Here is a 21,703-nt window from a genome sequence, read left to right as displayed (position 1 = left end):
CACAAAACCACTTTATAAGAATGTTCACAGAAGCTTCATTCATAATAGCACCAAATTGGAAACAGTCTAACTGCCATACATTCTTACAATAAAATACTACTGAGCAACAAATAGGACTAAATTACTAACACAAGCAACTACATGGATGAATCTCACTCAACATTACGCCAGGCTGGCACTGGTCTGTAATCCCTGTGCTTTGGAAGGGTGAGGCGGGAAGACTGCTTGAGGCCAGGAGTTCAACACCAAACATAGTTGCCAACCTCATCCCTATAAATTCAAACAAAAAACAAACAAACAAACAAAAACAGCCAGGAAAGTTTCTGTGCACCTGTAATCCTAGCTCCTCGGAAAGCTGAAGCAGGAGAATCACTTGAGCCCAGGAGTTCAAAGCTGCAGTGAGCAATGATTGCACCATGTTCCAGCCTGAACAACATAGCAAGGCCCTGTCTCTAAAAAAAAGTTAAAAAGTTATGCTGAGTACAAGCAGCTTTATACAAAAAAGAGTATATAATGTTTGATTTGATTTCTATGAACTTCTAAAGCAGTAAAAATTTATGGTAGAAAAAATCAGAAGCTTGCCTTTGGGGAAATGGGAATTAAATAGGAAGGGCCATGAGGGTACTTTCTGGTAATGCTGTATCTTGTTAGAGGTTCCGGTTACACAGGCATATCCGTTCTTCAAAACTAGCAAAAGTACACTTAAAGTTTGGGTACTTTATAGTATGTAAATTTTACATTAAAATACTTTAAACAAATAATAAATTCTAATTAATGATAGGCATCCTAAAATTTGAGGGTAAAAATGTACTAATGTTAGAAATTTATTTTAATACACAAAAAAATGAGATAGATTAACAACATATGCATAGAAGGATGGATATATGGATAACTCTATATAAAGCAAGTGCTGGATAGTAACATGCTAATGATACTATCTAGGTGGTGAGTATATAGGTGTTCACTGTAAATTCTTTCAACTTTGCTGTAGGTTTGAAAATTTTCATAATAAAATGTTGAAGGAAAAAGGCAAGAGAATGGAGTAAGTAGAAGAAGGACATAAGTTGCATCATGAGCAGAAGGAGAGAGTCAGAGGATATCATTTAATGCTGACAAACTGAATTGTAGAAGCATAAGAGTATAAAGATAAACGCTATGAAAGATAATATTATTGCCTAAAGTTGGAAAGTCAGGGAGAGATAAGAGAAGAAAGAAGACACAAGCCAACTTTGTTTTGCTCATAGTATAAAACCACTAGACGTTTTCTAAGGAGAAAGGGAATTACCAATATTTATAGTATGTATTAATAACTGAAGAACTGAGATAGGGATCAAACAGAGTTTATATCAATAAATGTAGATAGGCTTAAACTAACTGAAGATTAAAACAGATTTCAACATTATGCTTTATACAAAAGTCTTGCCTAAAACCAAGTGATCCAGAAAAGTTAAAAAATAAAAGGCTAGGCAAAGTTGTCCCAGTCAAAAGTAAGCAAAAATGAAGCCAGGGTCAAGGCTTTCATGTCAGACAAGGCAGAAGTCAAGCCAAAAAGCATTAAGCAAAACAAAGAGGATACTGTATAACTGCGCGTTTCAATTCAGTAGCCACTAGTCACACGTGACTACAGAACATTAGAAACGTGGGTAGAACGTTTCTGGATGGAACCCCATCAAAGCCATAATTAACCACATTAAAAGTGGTTAATGTAATAAACTACATTTTAAATTTTATTTAATTAAATTAATTTAAATGGCTCAGAGAAAAATTCCATTATCCCAGAAAGTTCTATTGGATAACTCTGCTTTATAATGTTTAAGACTCCAATTCACAATGAATATATGGCAGTTATAAATATCTATCTATGAAATAACATAGCATCTACTTTCATAAAGGAGAAATGATGAAAAGATGCAAATTCATATAATAAAAGACTTTAAAATCAAATCTCTCCACACAAGACAAAGCAAGTGGAAATAGTGCTCAAAGGCTGAAGTTGAAAAAATGTAAGTTGTAGGAAGACATAATGGGCTGTTCGTTTTTTATGTTCTTAAAGTATTTCTAAATAGTCTCCTCTCCAAGCACAATATGCAGCCCTTGAAAATATTTGGTGGGCTGGGCATGATGGCTCATGCCTGTAATCCCAGCACTTTGGAAAGCTGAGACAGGTGGATGATCTGAGGTCAGGAGTTCAAGACCAGCCTGGCCAACATGGTGAAACCAGTCTCTATTAAAAATACAAAAAAATTAGCTGGCTGTGGTGGCAGGCACCTGTAGTCCCAGCTACTTAGGAGACTGAGGCAGGAGGATCACTTGAACCTGGGAGACAGAGATTGCAGTGAGCCAAGATCGTACCACTACACTCCAGTCTGGGTGACAGAGCGAGACTCCATCTCAAAAAAGAAAATAAAAGATTTAGTGATGGTACTCAACAATGTTTCAGTGTTTCTAATGACTATGGGTTGCTGTAAGAGAAGTTACGCGTGTACATATAACTGCCCTAAAGACACTGGCATCGTAAGGGAACTAGCTTTCAGAGTTGTGGTGAGAATACAGTTAATGGGAATTTTTGAAGTGTTCTGAATTTTTAGGAAGAAAGTCATTGCATACGCATTTCTTTCTTTTTTTTGCCTTTTAACAGAGTACATTGGTCCCCAAGGAAAAAACCATCTTGGTCTCACTTCAACTATTCACCCTAATTAAGTCCGTCAACCCCCTGGTCCACTAGTGGAACAATGCTTCTGACTCAGCTGACATTTCCTCTGAGGAAAGCTATTTGCAAAACATTTCTTGAGACTTCCTCTTGGAAGCCTATAGCCTGGTGACCTGGAGAATTATCTAAATTTTTGGCACGTTAGTGGAAGCCAGGCAGAAGAACGAAGCATCGTATTCGTCTTCTCTGTCTATTAAAGACCCGTCGATAACCCATATGCTTTGCCTTTTCAGCAAGTGCAGGAACAAATGTAAGGCAGAATGGTTCACCAAGGAAACATGTATAGAGCCGGATGGAACCCCATCAAAGCCACAAAAGCTGCATCTCCTTCCCTTCCTGATAATGACTATGTTCCTTACAAATATTGTTCCAACACTCTAAAGCCACAAGATAGTTTTCTTCAATCAATAGGTGCTATAGTAACCGTCCCCATCAATTCCAGTTGTCTGCAAGAGTGTATAGGGACCAGGATTGTGTACAGGAGAAGGCTTCTCACGCTCTTATAATGATATGTTCCACGCATCATAAATTAAGGTCTTTGTTTTCAAGGGTTTGACAAAAGGGCTTTGATGGGTCTGCCTATCAGGTGTTGCAGGTTACCTGTGTAGCCACAAGTAGAGTCTGGCCAACAGAAAACCTGGTGAGGTGCGTTCACAACTAGCTTGTGTTGCAGATGCTGTTTGTTTTCTCCTTTCAACTTACCTATCATAATATTTCCTTTAAAGTTCTATATCTCACTGTTAACCGTGTGATCCATAAAGATAAGAGCAACTAGGGCTAGAGCTAGAGCAAAGGCATTGAAAACATCCCCACGGCATGCAAGTACTTGTCCTGTCCATGCTGAAGATCATTAGATGGACTGTCTATCCTTATCTCCAGAAGCTGTATGTTACCATCAGTCAGTTGTGTGATGAATGAGGTTTTCGCAGTTAGTAGATGGTCAGCTTCAAGGTATATAAGCCAGTTTCAGCTGTAGTTAATGATGATGAGGTTGCTCTTGCTGGGTGAGAAATGAAAACACAATATCTATTCTGAGGAGTTTCCTCATGAGCAGTGTATTTGCCAACACCCAGGACACACTATAACTTGATGATCTCCCTGTGGCATACATTAGAGGAGGTCACATTTAGCATGTACTTGGCTTGACTGCCAAAGTGGTGTAAAATCTCAGAAGTGGTGGGTCTCATGACCCAAATATGCCATCTGGGAGGATGATCGTATCAGTTGAGTGGGTGTGAACCCTCAGGGTCATGTTGTCTAAAATGCTATAGACAACATGTGGGCATCAGGAGATCTGCAGTTCTGCATAAGACAGTCTTTGTGGAGGATTTTTGTTCACTCACATAGGGTGTGCACTGAGGGAAACTGAAGTTGTTTTGCTTAAGGAAACAAAGCAAAAGCCTAAAACTATTTTGCTGTTCAAGTCTTTGTGACAAGAGCAAGTAAGCAGTTTGCATACAGATGCTCCTTGACTTACAGTGGAGTTATGTCTCAATAAACCCATCACATAAGTGGAAAATATTGTTAAGTCAAAAATGCCTTTAATATACCTACCCTACTGAATATCATAGCTTAGCCTAGCCTACCTCAAACGTGCTCAGAAAACTTACGTTAGCTTATGGCTGGGCAAAATCATCTAACACAAAGCCTGTTTTATAATAAAGTGTTGCATTTCTTATGTCACTTATTAAATACTATGGTAAAAAGCAGAATGGTGGTATGAAGTATGATTACTGAATGTGTATCACCTTCATACCATTGTAAAGTTGAACCATTATAAATTGGAGACTATCTGTATACTGGTAAAGTATGTATCAAATAAGTATCAAGTGCAACTTGAGGCTAAAAGAAGCCTCATCCACCCAGTGTGAAGGATGAATTAGCCTTGGTAATGCTAGTTGAATGGGCCCACTGGAGAGAGGCCCTATTTGGATTTACTATATTTACTATAGGCCCTTTTGGGTCTATTCCTTCTCCCAAAGGGGCTACTTCATTGACTTCACTAGTGAGGCTCGACAGAGTCAATGTGCAGGGTATAAAGAATTCCACTTTGCACTTCCGTGTCCAATTCTCTGGTATATAGCCTGTCTTATTCCCCTTCCTGTCAGTCCTGTGCTCAGCGGTTGTGCTCTGGAATTCATGGTGTGACTCAAGGTCAGGTTAGTCTTGCTCAAAGTCACTCAGAGCATGAGACTGGCCAACAGATAGTAGAGGTCTCAAAAACAAATGGCCCCAAACTCATCTGCCAATCTGCGTGGCTAGATGAAGAAACCCCGAGTACCGATTTTTTTGTTCATTCATTCAAGAAATACTCACTGATAGCCATGTATATGCTGGGGACTGTTCAAGAAGTTCACTTCTTTTTTTTTTTTTTTTTTTTTGAGACAGAGTTTTGCTGTTGTTACCCAGACTGGAGTGCAATGGCACGATCTCGGCTCACCGCAACCTCTGCCTCCTGGGTTCAAGCAATTCTCTTGCCTCAGCCTCCCAAGTAGCTGGGACTACATGCCCAGATAATTTTTGTATTTTTAGTAGAGATGGGGTTTCACCTTGTTGACCAGGATGGTCTCGATCTCTTGACCTCGTGATCCACCCGCCTCGGCCTCCCAAAGTGCTGGGATTATAGGCATGAGCCACTGCGCCCGGCCTAAGAAGTTCACTTCTTAAATGAAGTGAATCCTGAACTCCTTGAATGGTGCCCAGCATCTACGATGAAAGAAAAAAAAAATAGTTGTCCTTTGTAAGATCTGCATTTGGCAAGGATCTGACAATGACCAAGAAATATAGAAGTAGGCAGTGGAAATCAAGTTGTGAAGTGTGCCAGAATCAGAGCAGGCACCTGCAGCAGGTCGACATACCAGCTTGCTGGGCATGATGAGCGTATTTATGGAGCCTAAAGTTGGACAGCAAAGCCATTCACCTTAGAGCTTACCTTTGTCCAGATTTTTCCGTTTGTACAACAGGAATAGTGATATCTGTTTTCAGATGCTTTGAATTCCAGGTATGAAAAATGAGCCCTGATCTGAATGCAAAATTGTTCTCATTCCAGCATGAAAATTCTCTGGGCTTTTTGATCTTGTCACATTTCAAAAGCTGTATGCTCCTGTAGGGTGAAGCCCTGGGCTCCAATCAGGAGATCCACCATTCTGATTGAGCTCTGCCACCAGAAATGTAACCTAAGGCAAGTTGCTTAATCTCCCGAAACCTGTCTCTTCACCTGTAAAATGACTGAGCTGGATCAGGTGATCTTTAAGCTTAAATTTTTTTCTGAGGTCCTGTACAATTCAAAGAAAGGTCATCTCCTAAACCAGTCTTGCCAATATAAATGCTACTCATAGAAAAATGTCCTTGTTGTGGTATATGACTGGAACTAATTTTTATTCATTTAACAGCATTTTTATTCTTGTTCATTGACTAAAAATAAATTTTTCTTAATTCTCACTTTTTTTATCCGTGTCTTTAACTCGCAAAGTTTTTAAACACCTGAAGCCATCATTTTATAGCAATTTCGTTGTTCCTAAGAGTGTTTTTTTCTTACTCCGAATCAATGTTCCTGATGTTGCTCATGTGATTATAACGACATATTATAATATAGAGTAGCTAACATTTATCAAGTGTTTACTGTAGCCAGGCACAAAACATCTCAGGTGATCATCACAGCAACTCCAAGAGATGTAATATTATCACCTTTATCTTAGAAGAGGAGAAACAGATACATTGAGGAATTAAGAATTTCCCAAAGTTACACAGCTTGTGAGAGCTGCACTGGTATTGTCTAACTCCAGTCCAAACTCATGGCCTCTATTTCAAATTAGCCCGGCTGGTTATAGAGATGCAGTAAAGAGGAGGGAAGGACAGAAAGGGAGGGAAGAAGTTAGGAGAAAAAAGAAGAGAACATTAAATTGAGAGAAAAAAATTATTATATTCTATTTTTAAATAGTTTTAACTCTAAATAATTGTATTTAGTCCCATAAAAGTTATAGTATTATAATTTAGAGTGTCTGCTTCATTGAAAACTGGAGACTAATGAGAAAAATCATGCCTCTTAGTTTAGCTATTACAGTATTATTATCTGGGCCTATTTAGGAAGTTACAGAATAGAGGCAGCTCGCCAACTTTTATTCTGAAATTAGATCCTGGGCCTATGGCAGAGTAGGGCAGACAGCACATGGCCCAAGGTCAGAGACTGCCCAGGGCTAACCCAAAAGTATGCCTCAACAGAGGTAAAAACCAATTCACAAATTCCATAACAATAAATGGCGATTGTGAGCATGTGACTGACCCATTCTATTTTCAAGTAAGGTCAAGTCAGAAAGCTGAATTTAGGACAACGAAGAGCCAATAATATTCTTGGCTGGAAAGCCTGCCATTCATCAACAGAATCACATGTCTACAGAGCTCGCCGGCTTACCTAAATTCATGACCATTTTGGGAAAGGTATGATGTCTTGCTAAAGCCTCAGCTTTGCTCATCAAATTCTGGTGCCCACACCAGGATTTTCAGGCAGTTGTTCCTCTGGAGAGGTAACATTTGTTCTGCAGGAGATGGCCTTTAGCACCAGCACAGCTGTTGTCAAGAGGTCTTTGTACTCAATCACATCTATTGACAATCTGCAACCTGCGAGGTCATGGACTGAATGCTTCATCAAGGTTATTTATGAGTCACTATGACTTCAGGGTTTTTTGTTTCATGCAAAGATCAGAAGTACAAAAATAGCTTTAGTTAATCAGAAAGAGCTACAAAATAACGTTACAAATTCTTCCTGTAGTTAGGGTTTCCAGTGCCCTTTTCTTCAATTAATTAGCTAAGTACACTCAATTTCAAGAATCTTATTTTCCCTCAAATCATTCATGAGTAAGAAGGGAGTAGAGAAGTCTTCATGAGCAAAGACATTGATGTTCCACAAAAGCTTCTGAAACATGTGCATCTAGTAGACACCAGTCTGCATCTCATTTTTTAAAGACTTGTTTACCTAAAATAAGACAGGAATTTTTTTCAGTCAAAGCTATGGGGTGTTGTTGTTGTTGTTAAAATACCTTTTTTAACCATCTTAACCATTTTTAAGCGTATTGTACAGGGCACATTGTTGCACAAAGACTCCAAAAATTTTCATATTGCACACCTGAAACAGTATACCAATTAAACAGTAACTTTTCTTTTTTCCCTCCTTCTAACCCCTGGTAACCACTATCCTACTTTCTGCTTCTAAGAGTTTGACTGCTTTAGATTCCTCATATAAATGGAATCATGCAGCATTTGTCTTTTTGTAACTGGCTTATTTCACTTAGCAAAACATCCTCAAGGTTCATCCATGTTGTAGCACATGGCAGGATTTGCTTCTTTTTGAAAGCTGAATAATATTCCATTGTATGTATATGCCACATGTCATCTATCCAGTCACCTGTTGATGGATATTTGCTTCTACTTCCTGGTTACTGTTAATAACACTGTAATGAACGTATATATGCAAATAAATTTTTTAGATACTGTTTTCAATTCTTTTGGATATATACCCAGAAGTGGGATTGCTAGATCATGTGGTAATTCTATTTGGAATTTTTGAGGAACCTCCATACTATTTTCCATAGCTGCTGCTGCACCATTTGATATTTGCACCAGCAATGCACAGAGTTCCAATTTTCCCATATCCTTGTCAACACTTGTTATGTGTTTTTTAAAGTAGTGGCTGTCTTAGTGAGTGAGGTATATTTTTTCACTGCCTTTTATAAAGAGCAAAATCATAAACAAGCAAACAATTTCAAGTAATTTAATTAAATGTTCTATCAAATCAATCATCTAACACTATTGCCTTCTGGCACTAATTTATTCTTTGTTTTATGCAAAAATTAGTCAATATACACAGAACCTCTGATGCAGCAACTCAACCTTTAGGTATATGTTCAACATAAATGAGTACTTATGTCCACCAAAAGACAAAGAATGTTCACAGGGCTTACTCACAATAACCCAAAACCAGAAACTACCAAAGTCCAGAGACAGTACGACAGATAAACAAACTGAAGTATATTTACATCATGGAATACTAAACAGCAGTGAAAAAAAAGAACTTCTGCTATATGTGGCAACTTGGATGAATTTTATATACATAACATTGAGTAGGCCAGGCCAGATGCAGTAGCACACACCTGTAATCCCAGTACTTTGGGAGGCCAAGGTGAGTGGATGGCTTAAGCCCAGGAGTTTGAGCAATTAGCCTAGGCAACAAGGCGAAACCTTGTCTCTACCAAAAAATACACACACAAAATTAGCTGGGTGTGGTGACATATGCCTCTAGTTCCAGATGCTCGGGAGACTAAGCGGGGAGGAGCACCTCAGCATGGGTGGCCAAGGCTGCAATGAGCTGTGATCATGCCATTGCATTTCAGCCTGAGTGACAGAGTGAGACCTTGTCTCAAAAATATATATATGAGTAAAAGAAGCCAGATACACGGAAACGGAGCAGGTCAAAACTCCCATGCTGATCAGCAGCGGGATCATGCCTATGAACAGCCACTGTACTACAGCCTGGGCAATATAGCGAGACCCCATCTCTTAAAAAAAAAAAAAAAAGAAGCCAGATACAATGGAGACAGCAGATGCTGAAGAGGATGTGGAGAAATAGGAACACTTTTACACTGTTGGTGGGAGTGTAAATTAGTTCAACCATTGTGGAAGACAGTGTGGTGATTCCTCAAGGATCTAGAAATAAAAATTCCATTTGACTCAGCAATCCCATTACTGGGTATATACCCAAAGGATTATACATCATTCTATTATGAAGACACATGCACATGTATGTTCATTGTGGCACTGTTGACAATAGCAGACTTGGAACCAACCCAAATGCCCATCAATGACCGACTGGATAAAGAAAATGTAGCACATATACACCATGGAATACTCTGCAGCCATAAAAAATGATGAGTTTGTGTCCTTTGCAGGGACATGGATGAAGCTGGAAACCATCATTCAGCAAACTGACACAAGAACAGAAAACCAAACACAGCATGTTCTCACTCATGAGTGGGTGTTGAACAATGAGAACACATGGACACAGGGAGGGGAACCTCACATGCTGGGGCCTATTGGCAGGGGCTGGGGGAGGGATAGCAGAGAGTGGGGGAATTGGGGAGGGATAACATTAGGAGAAATACCTAATGTAGGTGATGGGGAGATGCAGGTAGCAAACCACCATGGCATGTGTATACCTATGCAACAACCCTGCCCAATCTGCCCATATAACCCCAGAACTTAAAGTATAATGATTTACAAAAACAAAGAGGAAGAAGCCAGATATAAAAGAATACAATTATCCCTTGGTACCTGCACATGATTGGTGATTGGTTTCAGGACTTTCCCTGATACTAAAATCTGAGGATGCTCAAGTCCCTCATATGAAATTGCATAGTGTTTGCATATGCACACCCTCTCAGTACACTTTAAATCATCTCTAGATTACTTATAATACTTACTAGAATGTAAATGCTATGTAAATAGTTGTAAGACTGTCTTTTTTAGTGAATAATGACAAGGAAAAACATCTGTACATATTCAGTACCGATACAATTTTTTTCAAATATTTTTAGCCTGTGGTTGACTGCATCCATGAATGTGTAACCCACAAAGGGCCAACAATACATACTATATGATTCCATTTTTAAAGTTCAAAAACAGGCAGAACTATGGAGATAGAGCTCAATATGATTCCCATTCGTGGGGTACTGATGAGTAGAGAGCAGAAAGGATTATTTGGAATGCTGTAAATATGTTAAACCTAGATCAGGATAGTAGTTGCATGAGTATACACATAAATAAAAACTCATTAAGCTACATAGTATATTTGAATCTGTACATTTTCTTTTATATAACTATCAAAAAAGTAAAAGATGAAAGATTAGTCTTAGCAAAAAGACCTATTTTGCATTGATAAAATACCCTCCTCTTTGTTTTTTAAAATAAACACGTATCTTTAAAAATCTACTAGTAAGTGAGTTTGGGGAATGGTGGAGAGGAAAAAAAATTCCAAACTTAGTATTGAAGTGAACTTTTAAAAATGGCAGAGAAGCTGGGTGCGGTGGTTCACCCCTGTAATCCCAAGCACTTTGGGAGGCCAAGGTAGGCAGATCACCTGAGGTTGGAAGTTCGAGACCAGCCTGACCAACATGAAGAAACCCCATCTCTAAGAAAAATACAAAATTAGCCAGGATGGCACATGCCTGTAATTCCAGCTACTTGGGAGGCCGAGGCAAGAGAATCGCTTGAACCCAGGTGGCAGAGGTTGCAATCAGATGGGACTGTGCCATTGCACTCCAGCCTGGGCAACAAAAGCAAAACTTCATCACAAAAAAAAAAAAAAAGGCAGCAGAGAAATGGAAGAATGGAGACAAAATAAGCTTTATTTACCCTGCACCTAAGCAACTCCCTAGACGTAAATTAGAAAAGTAAGTTACCTTGGTGGGTACTCATAGACATCTTATTTACTGCGGTGTCCTCCACACTCGAATGTGTTAATTTTTAAATGCTAAACCTTATCACTCACTTGTCATTCACAACAATTAATTGAGTGCACACTTTGAGCTTAGCTTTGTTTGTATGCAGTTGTTGACTTGCATTGTTAGGCATAGAGTTACATTTGTTTGTGTTCATTCCTACCACAACAAAGCAATACAATGATGGAAATAGAGGACTGAAAATCAAGCCATCCCTGAAAGATTAGTATTGTACATAACTCAGTTCTAAATAGAGTTCTGTCAATTCTTCAATATTAAAAGGAAGCACTGCCTCATGAAGTCATCCTGATTTATAGCCAGAGCCCTTTATTAGCAATTATAACATGGCTGTGTCTAGATTTTGAGATATAAAAGTAAACCATGTAATAAATCCTAGTTTAATTAGCCTGTGTTTTCCATTGTAAGAGGCTTTGGCTAGCAGTACCTATTCTGGGATAGACAATTAGGTGGTACTGGATTCCTCCAGGATTAGAAAATATATACAATTAAAGACAACTTTTTTCTTGTGTGCTGAAACACATGAAAATAGTTACATTTCCTACCACCGCCCAGCCCAACCACTGTCATCTCTCACCTGCACAATTATGAGAACCTTTCGCCTAGTGCACCTGATTTGCCTCTTGCCTTTACCATATTTTCTGCCCAGCAACAACAACAGTTCCCTTAAAACCTCAATTCGATCATAACCCTTCACTGCTCAAGGTCTTTCGAAGGCTTCCCATCTCCCACAAAATAAAATCCAAAGACCTTACAATGAATTAAAAGGTCCTATATTCTCTGGCTTTATTAGCCTCTCTCCACTCCAGCCAGCTGGCCCTTTCCTGATCCTAAACACACCTCACTGAAGGTCTTTACCCCACCCATGCCCGCCCTCCCCGGCAACCCCCTTCCCATTCCCAGAGCTCCTAGATAACTGTATGGCTTGCTCCTGCTTTGCATTCTTCACTGAGTTCAACTCTCACCTCATTTGAAAAACCTTCTTACCACTCTAAAATAGTCCCTTCGAACCATATCTCTTTCCTCACCTTGCTTTGTTTTTCCTCATAGCACTCGTCAGCACCGGGTGTGTTTGAAATGTATGTGCTTGTTTACTGTTCATGTTTCTCCTCTAGAATGTGAGCTCCCCCTACTGGAGAGTAAGGACTTTGTTTCGTTAACTTGTATTCCCACAGTCTAGTACAGTGCCTGGCATATGGTAGACATTCAATTTATACTTGCCGAATAATTATATAATGAATGATAATGAATATTTATAGATCATGCAATCTGGATGCATTTTAAAGTTGGGAATTTGAAAATCATTTCTAAGCTATATATTGTCTGAGCCATTATGGTGTCAACAAATGTATGCACAAATGGATTGATGTTTATAACACTGAAAAAAAGTTTCACCTTTCAACCTTGAGCCTCAAACTTCAACTTTCATCCTGGCAACATGATATATAGAGAGCATAAAGCTTTAGGATCTGTCAATGTTATAATTTTTGGCCATCAGACTCAGTGTGTAGCAGCGAACATAGCTCTATATCGGGGTTACAGAGCTGTAGTCATTACTCAGATTTAGCAAGATGTCCCCTATCATTCCTGGATATATACCATCTGGTGCAGGAATACTGTAACTTCCACTTCCCCGCTGTTCAAGAGAAATATACAGACATACATTGCTCTGCAACAAGAGTCAGCAAACTATGGCCCGCATACCACATCCAGCTCAGCAGCCTATTTTTGTACAGTCTGAAAGTTAACAATAATTTTTACATTTTAGAGGGATAAAAACAAAACAAAAAAATGAAATGTGATAGAGCATATGTGGTCTAAAACCTTAAAAGATTTACCGTCCCCTTTAAGGAAAAGTTTGCTGACTGCTGCTCTACAAATTAGGCTGGTAAACATGACTCTGGGAAAGAGAAAGTGTTTTGAAAATGAATACCTGGAACAGAGAGGATGCTGAAATACATAATTTGGCTTTCTGAATCAGTCCATATCACAAGGGCAATGGGTTTGCTAACCTAGGATACAATGAATAAACTTTTGCAAAGACAGGGAAATGATACTGGCAAGAAAAGCATAAACCTCTCTATGAACTTTGAATCTTGAGTTTCAAAAAGGGAAAATATAAATAAAACTAATTTTAAAACTAATCTAAGGCAAAACAAGAATGAGAAGAGAAGAATAAGCAGAGCGGCATTGGGGCCAAGTTACTCTTTGTGGCAGGAACCCCAAGATATCCATCAGTAATTATTCTCTCTAGCTTTTAATGATGGGGCTTCTTAATTCAAGCTTAGGAGAAGGCTGTCTAGCTAAAGACAACATTCCTAGTCTCCCATGCAGCTAGACATGGTCATATTCCAGTTAGCAGAATATGAACAAAAAAGATGTACCCCATGTCCATGAGACTAACTTCCGGATAAGGTGAAATTGCCTGTGTTTCCCTTTGCCCCTCCATCTTCCCATTGGCTGGGAGATGGAAGATGAAGATTGAGGTTGCAGTCACCCTATCAGCCTTCATCTGCTTAGCTTGGTAATTTTTTGCAAGAGCAAAATCAGCTCCTGTTTCATTTAAACCATTGCCTTTGGTGTGGTTTTTGTGACATCAACTTACACTGAAACTCAAGACAATGATATTGCTTATGGCATTAGGTTTATATACATCAATGCCAAAATTTTTTAAAACATTAGAGTGACTTTAAAATTTTAACAAAAGATACAAAACATTTCTTGGTTATCACCAAGATAGTATAGAATTATACTCATGTATTAGCTCACAAGATATGTAAAAATACTGTTATATTTTCTTCAAGAAATGTTAAGGTTTTCACTAGGAGATATTAGCTAATATCTGTTAGGGCAGCTATTATCAAAAAGACAAGAGATAAAAATTGTTGGTGAGTGGGTAAACAAAAAGAAGCCTTTGCACACTGCTGATGGGAATGTAAATTGATACAGTCCTTATGGAAGACAGTATGAAGATTCCTCAAAAAATTAAAGCCTAAACTACAATATAATCCAGCAATCTTACTTCTGGGTACATACACAAATAATTTATATATATATATTTAAGAGGCAGGGCCTTGCTCTGTCAATCAAGGCTGGAATGCAGTGGTGTGATCATAGCTCACTGTAGCCTGGAACTTCTGAGCTCAAGTGATCTTCCCACCTCACTTTCCTGAGTAGCTGACAGGTGTATGTCACTACGCCCAGCTAATTTTTAAAAAAAAATTTTTTTTGTGGAGACAGGATCTCAGTATGTTGCTCAGACTGGTCTCAAACTCCTGGCCTTAAGCGATCCTCCTGCCTCAGCCTCCCAAAGTGCTGGGCTTACAGGCATGAGCTACTGTACCCAACCCAAATCCATATGTTTAAAAGAAATCTGCACTATCATATTCACTGTAGCATTATTTACAATAGCGAAGATATGGAAACAACATAAGTGACCACTGACAAATGGATAAAGAAAATGTGGTATGTACACACATGCACACACATAATAGAATATTATTCAATCATAAAAAGAAGTAAATTCTGCCATTTGCAAAAACATGGATAAACCTGGAGGACATTATGTTAAGTGAAATAAGCCAGACACAGAAAGACAATTACTTTATGTTCTCAGTTATATGTGCAAACTAAAACAGTTGAACTCATACAAGCAGAGAGGATAATGGTGGATGCCAGGGGCTGAGAGATGGAAAACATGGGGAGATGTTGGTCAAAGTAGTATACAAACTGTCAGTTACAAGGGGAATATGTACTGGGGATCTAATGTAAAGTACAGTGATTATAGTTTATACTGTTGTATTGTCTACTTGAAATTTTCTAACAGAGTAGATTTTAAGTGTTCTCACCGCCGCGCGTGCGCATAAACACACACAAATAGTAACTGTGTGGTGATAGATGTGTTAATTGAATCGTGGTAATCACAATATACACCTATATTGGATCATCACATTGTACACTTGAATATGTATAATTTGCATTGTCAACCATACCTCAATAAAGATGGTGGAGACAAAAATGTTATGTTTTTAATTTAAAAACTTTTGTTAACCATAAATTCATTTTTGTGCAAGAAGGAATTCACGTTTTCTGTCATTCCAGAAAGCTACCCTGTTGCCCAAACGGCAGTTCTTCAATAACTTAGCTTCTCCCCACTGATTCAAAGAGCTACCTTTATTATCCACACATGTATGCATTCCTTCTTTCACTCCACAAACACTGAGTGAGTTACTGCTGTGCCATGTGCTGTGCTAGATGCCGGAGGGACAATGATGAGCAGAGCATGGTCCCAGCCACGGTGGAATACAGAGTACAGAAGAGGGGACCATAATAAGCAGACAAATAAGTATTGTAACTTGCAAAGTGCTACGAAGGAAACAAATGACTGCAGAGAGAGAATAATGAAGTGGCAATGTGGGGCAGTTTCCTCTTACAGACTGCTTGAAGGAAGTTCCATTGAATGGGAGCTGGAGCTCAAATAATAAGATTGAGCCAGCCTGGGACTGAGCCAGGGACAAGCGCTCCACATGGAAGGAGGAACTCATGCAAACACTCTGTGGGGGAAAAGAACTTGGCTTTGTGGAGGAAGGAAACTGGCCAGCGTGACTGAGACAGGCTGAGTGTGGAGAGGCATGCTTTGAGTGAGGTTAGCGGGAGTAGCGGGTCTGGCCACTCAGTGCAGGAATATGGATTGAATCCCAAGTGCAAGGAAACCATTGAAAGCTTTTAAGCCAAAGGTTTATATATAACCTTATTATGTTTTTAGGCAATGACTCTGGATGTCTTGGGGAGAAAGGCCAGAAAGGGGTTAACTAAAGAAATAGGAGACTATAATTTTTAAAATACGGAAATTATTGCAGTAAATCTGGGGAAACAAAACTTTCATATACCTTAGAATTTATTTCCCATCTCTACTCTGTTCCATTGATCTTGCTTTTTATTCCCACACCAGTTTTGTATAGCTTCATAATACGTTTTGATTTGTGGTCGAGCAAGTTTTCTCATACCCCTCAACTCTGAATTTCCTCAATATTCCTGCATGTTTATTCTTCCATTTGATCTTTGGGATGATATTGTCAAGTTCCACAAGTAATCCCAATGAGATTTTGATTGAGATTGCCTGAACTTTACAAGTTACTTTAGGGAGAATTAGCATCTTGTTAGTGAAGTCTTCCTGTCACCCAAAACCAAGGCATGTCTCTCTCTACATTTATTTCTGCCTTCTTGTCTTCCTTTCTGACCCTCTATAAACTCACTTTTAGACTAAAATGAGTATGTTTGACCTGTACATTTCTTTTGAAGTTTATTTCTTGATAATTTGGGGGCTGAGGAAGGTTGTCTTTGTGTGTGTGTGTGTGTGTGTGTGTGTGTGTGTGTGTGTGTGTGTGTATGTGTGACGGAGACTCACTCTGTCACCCAGGCTGGAGTGCAGTGGTGCGATCTCAGCTCACTGCAACCTCCGCCTCCTGGGTTCAAGCAATTCTCCTGCCTCAGCCTCCCGAGGAGCAGGGCCTACAGGCACACGCTGCCATGCCTGGCTAATTTTTTGTATTTTTAGTAGAGACAGGGTTTCACCGTGTTGGCCAGGATAGGCTGGACTCGAACTCCTGACCTCAAGTGATCCGTCCTCCTCAGTCTCCCAAAGTACTGGGTTTACATGCATGAACCACCATGCCTGGCCTATTTCTTGATAACTTTTATTATTGTTGTTCTAATTGGGAGTTTTGTTACAGTTTCTAATAAAACTTTTGTCATATTTCCACATATTTGTGATGGAAAGGGACAAAGGTAATGGAAAGAAATGAGTTGACTACATTTTTTCCCCCCTGATCCATCAGTCTCACTCCTGGGTTATAGTTTTTGAAATTAAAAATCAGAGTTTGCAGCCTTTGTCATCTGGTTCTACCATGACAGCTTCCCTTAAAGCAAAAGAAGCCTCCTGTCTCCTGACCCATCTGAGGGGAGGATACAAGGGTAAAAGGAAGTGTGGGGAGGAAAAAAATCAATAATACCTCAAAATGTTATCCTACTGTATTATACATAGATTTTACAGATTTACTTTAAACCTGAAATGTGAAATGGGACTTTTTATGTTGGCTCATATTCTGTGACTCCCAAAGACAAAAGTTCACACATTCAAAGAGGTGAAAAGCTTATTTTGGGACTTGTTACAATGTAAACACACACACACACACACACACACACACACACTCAAATGTGCAAAATACAATCCTGTGACAGAAACATAAACTATTTTATTTTATTCTAAGTACTCTTCTGTGTTTTCCAAATATTAGCTAATAAACCAATTTTATAGTCAGAAAAAAAAACCAAATAGGAAGCCTAAGAGTTTCAAATAAATCTGAGAAAAGAGGAGGAAGATTTCATGCTTAGATATTCTCAAAGAGCACGTGGCTTCAAAGTAATGCCTGCGTCTAACAACTGAAACCTGACCATAAGATCCCCTGTAATTCCAAAAGGCTAAAGGACAGAAGTAGAGGAGAGAAAGGGAAGAAGATGAAAGGGGGAGAAAGAAAAGCATAAAGAACTCAGTGTGATTCCACACAGAACTCTTTGATGACAGGGAGAAGCCAGGCCTATCAGGCTACTTTGTTGTCCCTTGTTCTTCAGTAAGTGGAATCATTTTCAAAATGGAACACATGGCCTTCAACAGGCAAGGAGGAGGTAATAGGCCAAATGAGTTGATCTCAAGCTCAAATGACCAGAGTGCAGAAGAAACCTGTCAATGTCATATCAAAGCCCCTTGAGGTAAGAGTTACAAGATCATAGACAATGGGAGGAATGTCTCAGGCCGCAGACAGACATGCAGGCCTGAACTTCAAAGAAGGGAACAAAACATGCTACAGAAACGACACACAGATGAGCTTGATATTAATTCCGGAAAAAAAAAACTAGTTTGTATTATTAAACATTGGCCTTAATCCTTTAAAAGTACTAGCAATTCCTTTTTTTAAATCCCTGAAAGAAGTAACTCTGGCTTTCTTTCTACTCATTAAATGAGCACTAGTTGGTATATGCATATGATATTCCTTAAGAAAGAGTTTCCTTTGGGAAGCCGAGGCGGGTGGATCACGAGGTCAAGAGATTGAGACCATCCTGGTCAACATGGTGAAACCCCGTCTCTACTAAAAATACAAAAAAATTAGCTGGGCGTGGTGGCGCTTGCCTGTAATCCCAGCTACTCAGGAGGCTGAGGCAGGAGAATCGCCTGAACCCAGGAGGTGAAGGTTGCGGTGAGCCGAGATCCCGCCATTGCACTCCAGCCTGGGTAACAAGAGCGAAACTCCGTCTCAAAAAAAAAAAAAAAAAAAGAAAGAGTTTCATTATGCCCAAATAAGATTTGTAACAGAACAATGTTGCAGAGGCTGAAAACACAAGTCATTCCAGTCCCCAGAAATATCAATGTAGCAACCAGTATTTCTTCGATGGCTATTAATTAATTGCCAGGCACTGTGCTGGGGTTCTGATGACTAAAGACTAAGGAAATGTCCTGACTCTCAGAACGTTCCTGAGGGGAGAGAGATGGTAAGTGCTATTACAGCCATGATGGCATATCTGGAACAACATAAAAATGACACGTTATTTTTCCAGGCCATTGGGAAAAGAGCTTTATGTACTTAGCATTTGAGGAGGTTGCCCTGGCAGGCAAAGCTGTGTCTTTCTCTAGGTGAAGGTAAGCAGAAGCTGAAGGGCATTCTTGCTGGGATACTCCAGGTCCCACTGGGTGCAAGGCTGGATTGAATGTCTCTGAAGCCTCCTCTTATGTCTCTAAATACCATTCTTCTGTAAGATAAGTCAAGACTGGGAGAGCCCAGAAGAGGTTTCTAGGAGGAAGTGAGACTTGATTTGCACCCAAAATGAGGACAGAATTTCAATAAGTAGAAAGTAGAACACAGCAAACGTGATCGAGTTTCTTGTCACCAATATGTGCCAGATAAGTTAGATTATCTTCAGAGATTAAATGAGATTCCAATGTCTCTAACAAATCCATATCATGCTTAAATTAACCAGAGTGGATTCTGTAATTTCCACTTCTGAACTTTGCCTATTGCATTGACTCACTGAAGATCTCATGGATCGGTTGGGTCACACTGTGACTTTGCCTTCTTACTCATCAGGCCTACTACGTGCCATGGAAGATGCTATGGAGGTCTTAATAATTGTGATTTTTTAAAATATCATGGGTACAGAATTTATTAAATGTTTACACTGTCTCTCAGTACAGTGGATTCTCATTTGTTCACTCTTCCTACCTAAATGTGCCAGGTAGTTCTCCAACGTACTCCTTACCAGGTGGGCAATTCTGCTAACAGGCAAAAATGGATAGAGCAAGATGCTACCAGATGACGCATCTCCTTTCTCTGAAGCAATACAGAAAAATAAAAACGTTTTACATAATACATTCATTCTCTTCTCCCTTTCTTCTCAAAACTTCTCTTATACAAAAGCAATTTCATCCAACAGAAATTAAAAAAATTAGTGAGAAAAATGCATACCTAAATACTGTACATTTATACATTCATTAATGATGACAAATAACAACTTTAAAAGAAAATAGAACTAACAAATAATTCATCTGGTCTACCCACACATTGCTGAACAACCAGTTTGCTGTCTTCACCAAATTAGCCGGTTATTTATATATGACATCATCTCAACCCAATATCAGTGCAAAGTGGTATATTTGAAAGGACTACAAATTAATGGGGCTTAGAGCCTTTAAATGACTTAAAAATAATGTAAATACTCAAATAATTATTTCCATATTCACAAATGCAAAGCCTAGAGAATTTCTCATCTAGCATGCTACTGGCATATTTTTACATTTCATGTCTCTAAAGTATTCAGGCCCAGTTGATACCATTTAACAGAAGATTGTGTTATATTTGAATAAGATTATACAAATATATACTCAGCTCTTTAGTGAGGAATTGTTACTTCCATTTAAAGAAAACTACAGATTACATAATTAATTTATGAGAAACCAACTTAGTGCCATTTGTATCAAGGTTCCCTTTCTCTAAAGGGCAACTTGTAAAACTCAATAGTGCCCCATTGTGGAACTATGGGACAACTGACAGCTAATCCAGGCTTTGCTATTTTTTCTTCTGTTTTGTTTTATTTATAAGATAAACTTTCTCTTATAGTTTATAAACTTATAGTTTAGACATTATAAGTTCCCTCGGCTGTTAACAAAAATAAAGAACCAATCATATCCATGAATATATACATATACTTATAGAAAAATATATATTTCCTAGAAACAAAATGATGAAATAATATTTCCTAACCTGTTACTTTGATGACTATTCCAAAGAGTAAAGAGAAAATAAAGGCTACTTGTCAAAAGTGCTGCCTTATTTTTCCACATATGGTGCCCGAAAGGTAAGTACATTAAAAACCATAAAAAGAATATTGGCAATATCACAGAAATATCTCTTCTTCTAAGGGTGAGGGAGGAAAACAGTCATAAAATATAATGACATCCTATTTTCAAGCTTCATCTCATGATTGAAACAATTAAATTTTAAGAGAACTGTGTATATAATAATTGACATGCTTATTTTTTCTTCCTGTTGTGGAATGCATATTCTACAAGTCTAAAATGGAGCAAAATTATGAGTCCATGCTTAAAGATTGTTCCTGGTATTTCAGACCCTACTGACGAAAAGCACCTTATCTGCACCTATCTGGCTGTTGCACGGTTCTAATCAATATTTTCCTCTCTATATTAAAGCTAGAACTTCCTTGCTTATTCCCCAACTCCCTCATTGCCCCAGTGTTCCTGAGTCTTCTCTTTTCCAGGTGAATCATCTCCAGAACTTTAACCACTTTTTCATAAGACATGGTTTTGTCTGCTTGTCCCCTTGTTGCAATCTACAGGACTACTTTTGTGGAGGACACCACCGCCGAGCTTAAACTAAAACTTAAAAGTAAAATCATATGAAAGAGGAAAAACAGGACTATCTAGCCAGATGAGTTTCCAAATCAATTTAAAAAGTGTCGAAAAAGAAGAGTTTCTGTTAAAATGTTACACCATCCATCATTGAAGAAGTACAAGTCAGCAGAAACCCAGAGCAAAAGATTTCAAGAGTAGTGGTAGTCTCATCAGAACAATAACAATTATACTTTTTTACAAGTTATAAATTATACTTACAGATATTAAAAGGCAAGAAAAGAAAAACGTTATAAATGAAATGGCACCGACTCATTTTAATGAATAAATAATGATGGTAAAACAAGATACACTATGATACCTGATGAATATACAATGTTTGTAAACACTCGAGAAACAGAAAGCATAGATGGAGCAGTAGATGCTGCAAAGCAAAGAATCTTTTTCTTTTTATTTATTTATTTATTTATTTTTTGCAGTCTCATTTTGTCACCTAGGCTGGAGTGCAGTGGCGCAATCTCAGCTCACGGCAACCTTCGCCTCCTGGGTTCAAGTGATTCTCTTGCCTCA

The 21,703-nt window shown here is 38.6% G+C and overlaps 1 protein-coding gene across 7 annotated transcripts in view; it reads right to left on the bottom strand.

Moving 5' to 3' along the window:
- Positions 1-21,703, bottom strand: part of LOC103788005 (mitochondrial import receptor subunit TOM22 homolog) — a 190,305-nt gene that overhangs the window by 48,246 nt on the left and 120,356 nt on the right. Inside the window, exon 3 of one of the 7 annotated variants that reach the window (XM_078349505.1) lies at positions 14,016-19,598. The exons of the other annotated variants lie outside the window; for them this stretch is intronic. Within the exon in view, the coding sequence (XP_078205631.1) occupies positions 19,574-19,598 (25 nt within the window). The 3' untranslated portion in view covers positions 14,016-19,573. Of the gene's footprint in view, positions 1-14,015; positions 19,599-21,703 lie in introns of those variants that run through there. 7 annotated transcript variants of the gene reach the window in all.

Source organism: Callithrix jacchus, chromosome 14, assembly GCF_049354715.1.
Source record: "Callithrix jacchus isolate 240 chromosome 14, calJac240_pri, whole genome shotgun sequence".
Classification (NCBI taxonomy): domain Eukaryota; kingdom Metazoa; phylum Chordata; class Mammalia; order Primates; family Cebidae; genus Callithrix; species Callithrix jacchus.
The sequence above is the reverse complement of the archived record's forward strand: the minus strand, read 5'-3'. Positions and strand labels throughout refer to the sequence as shown.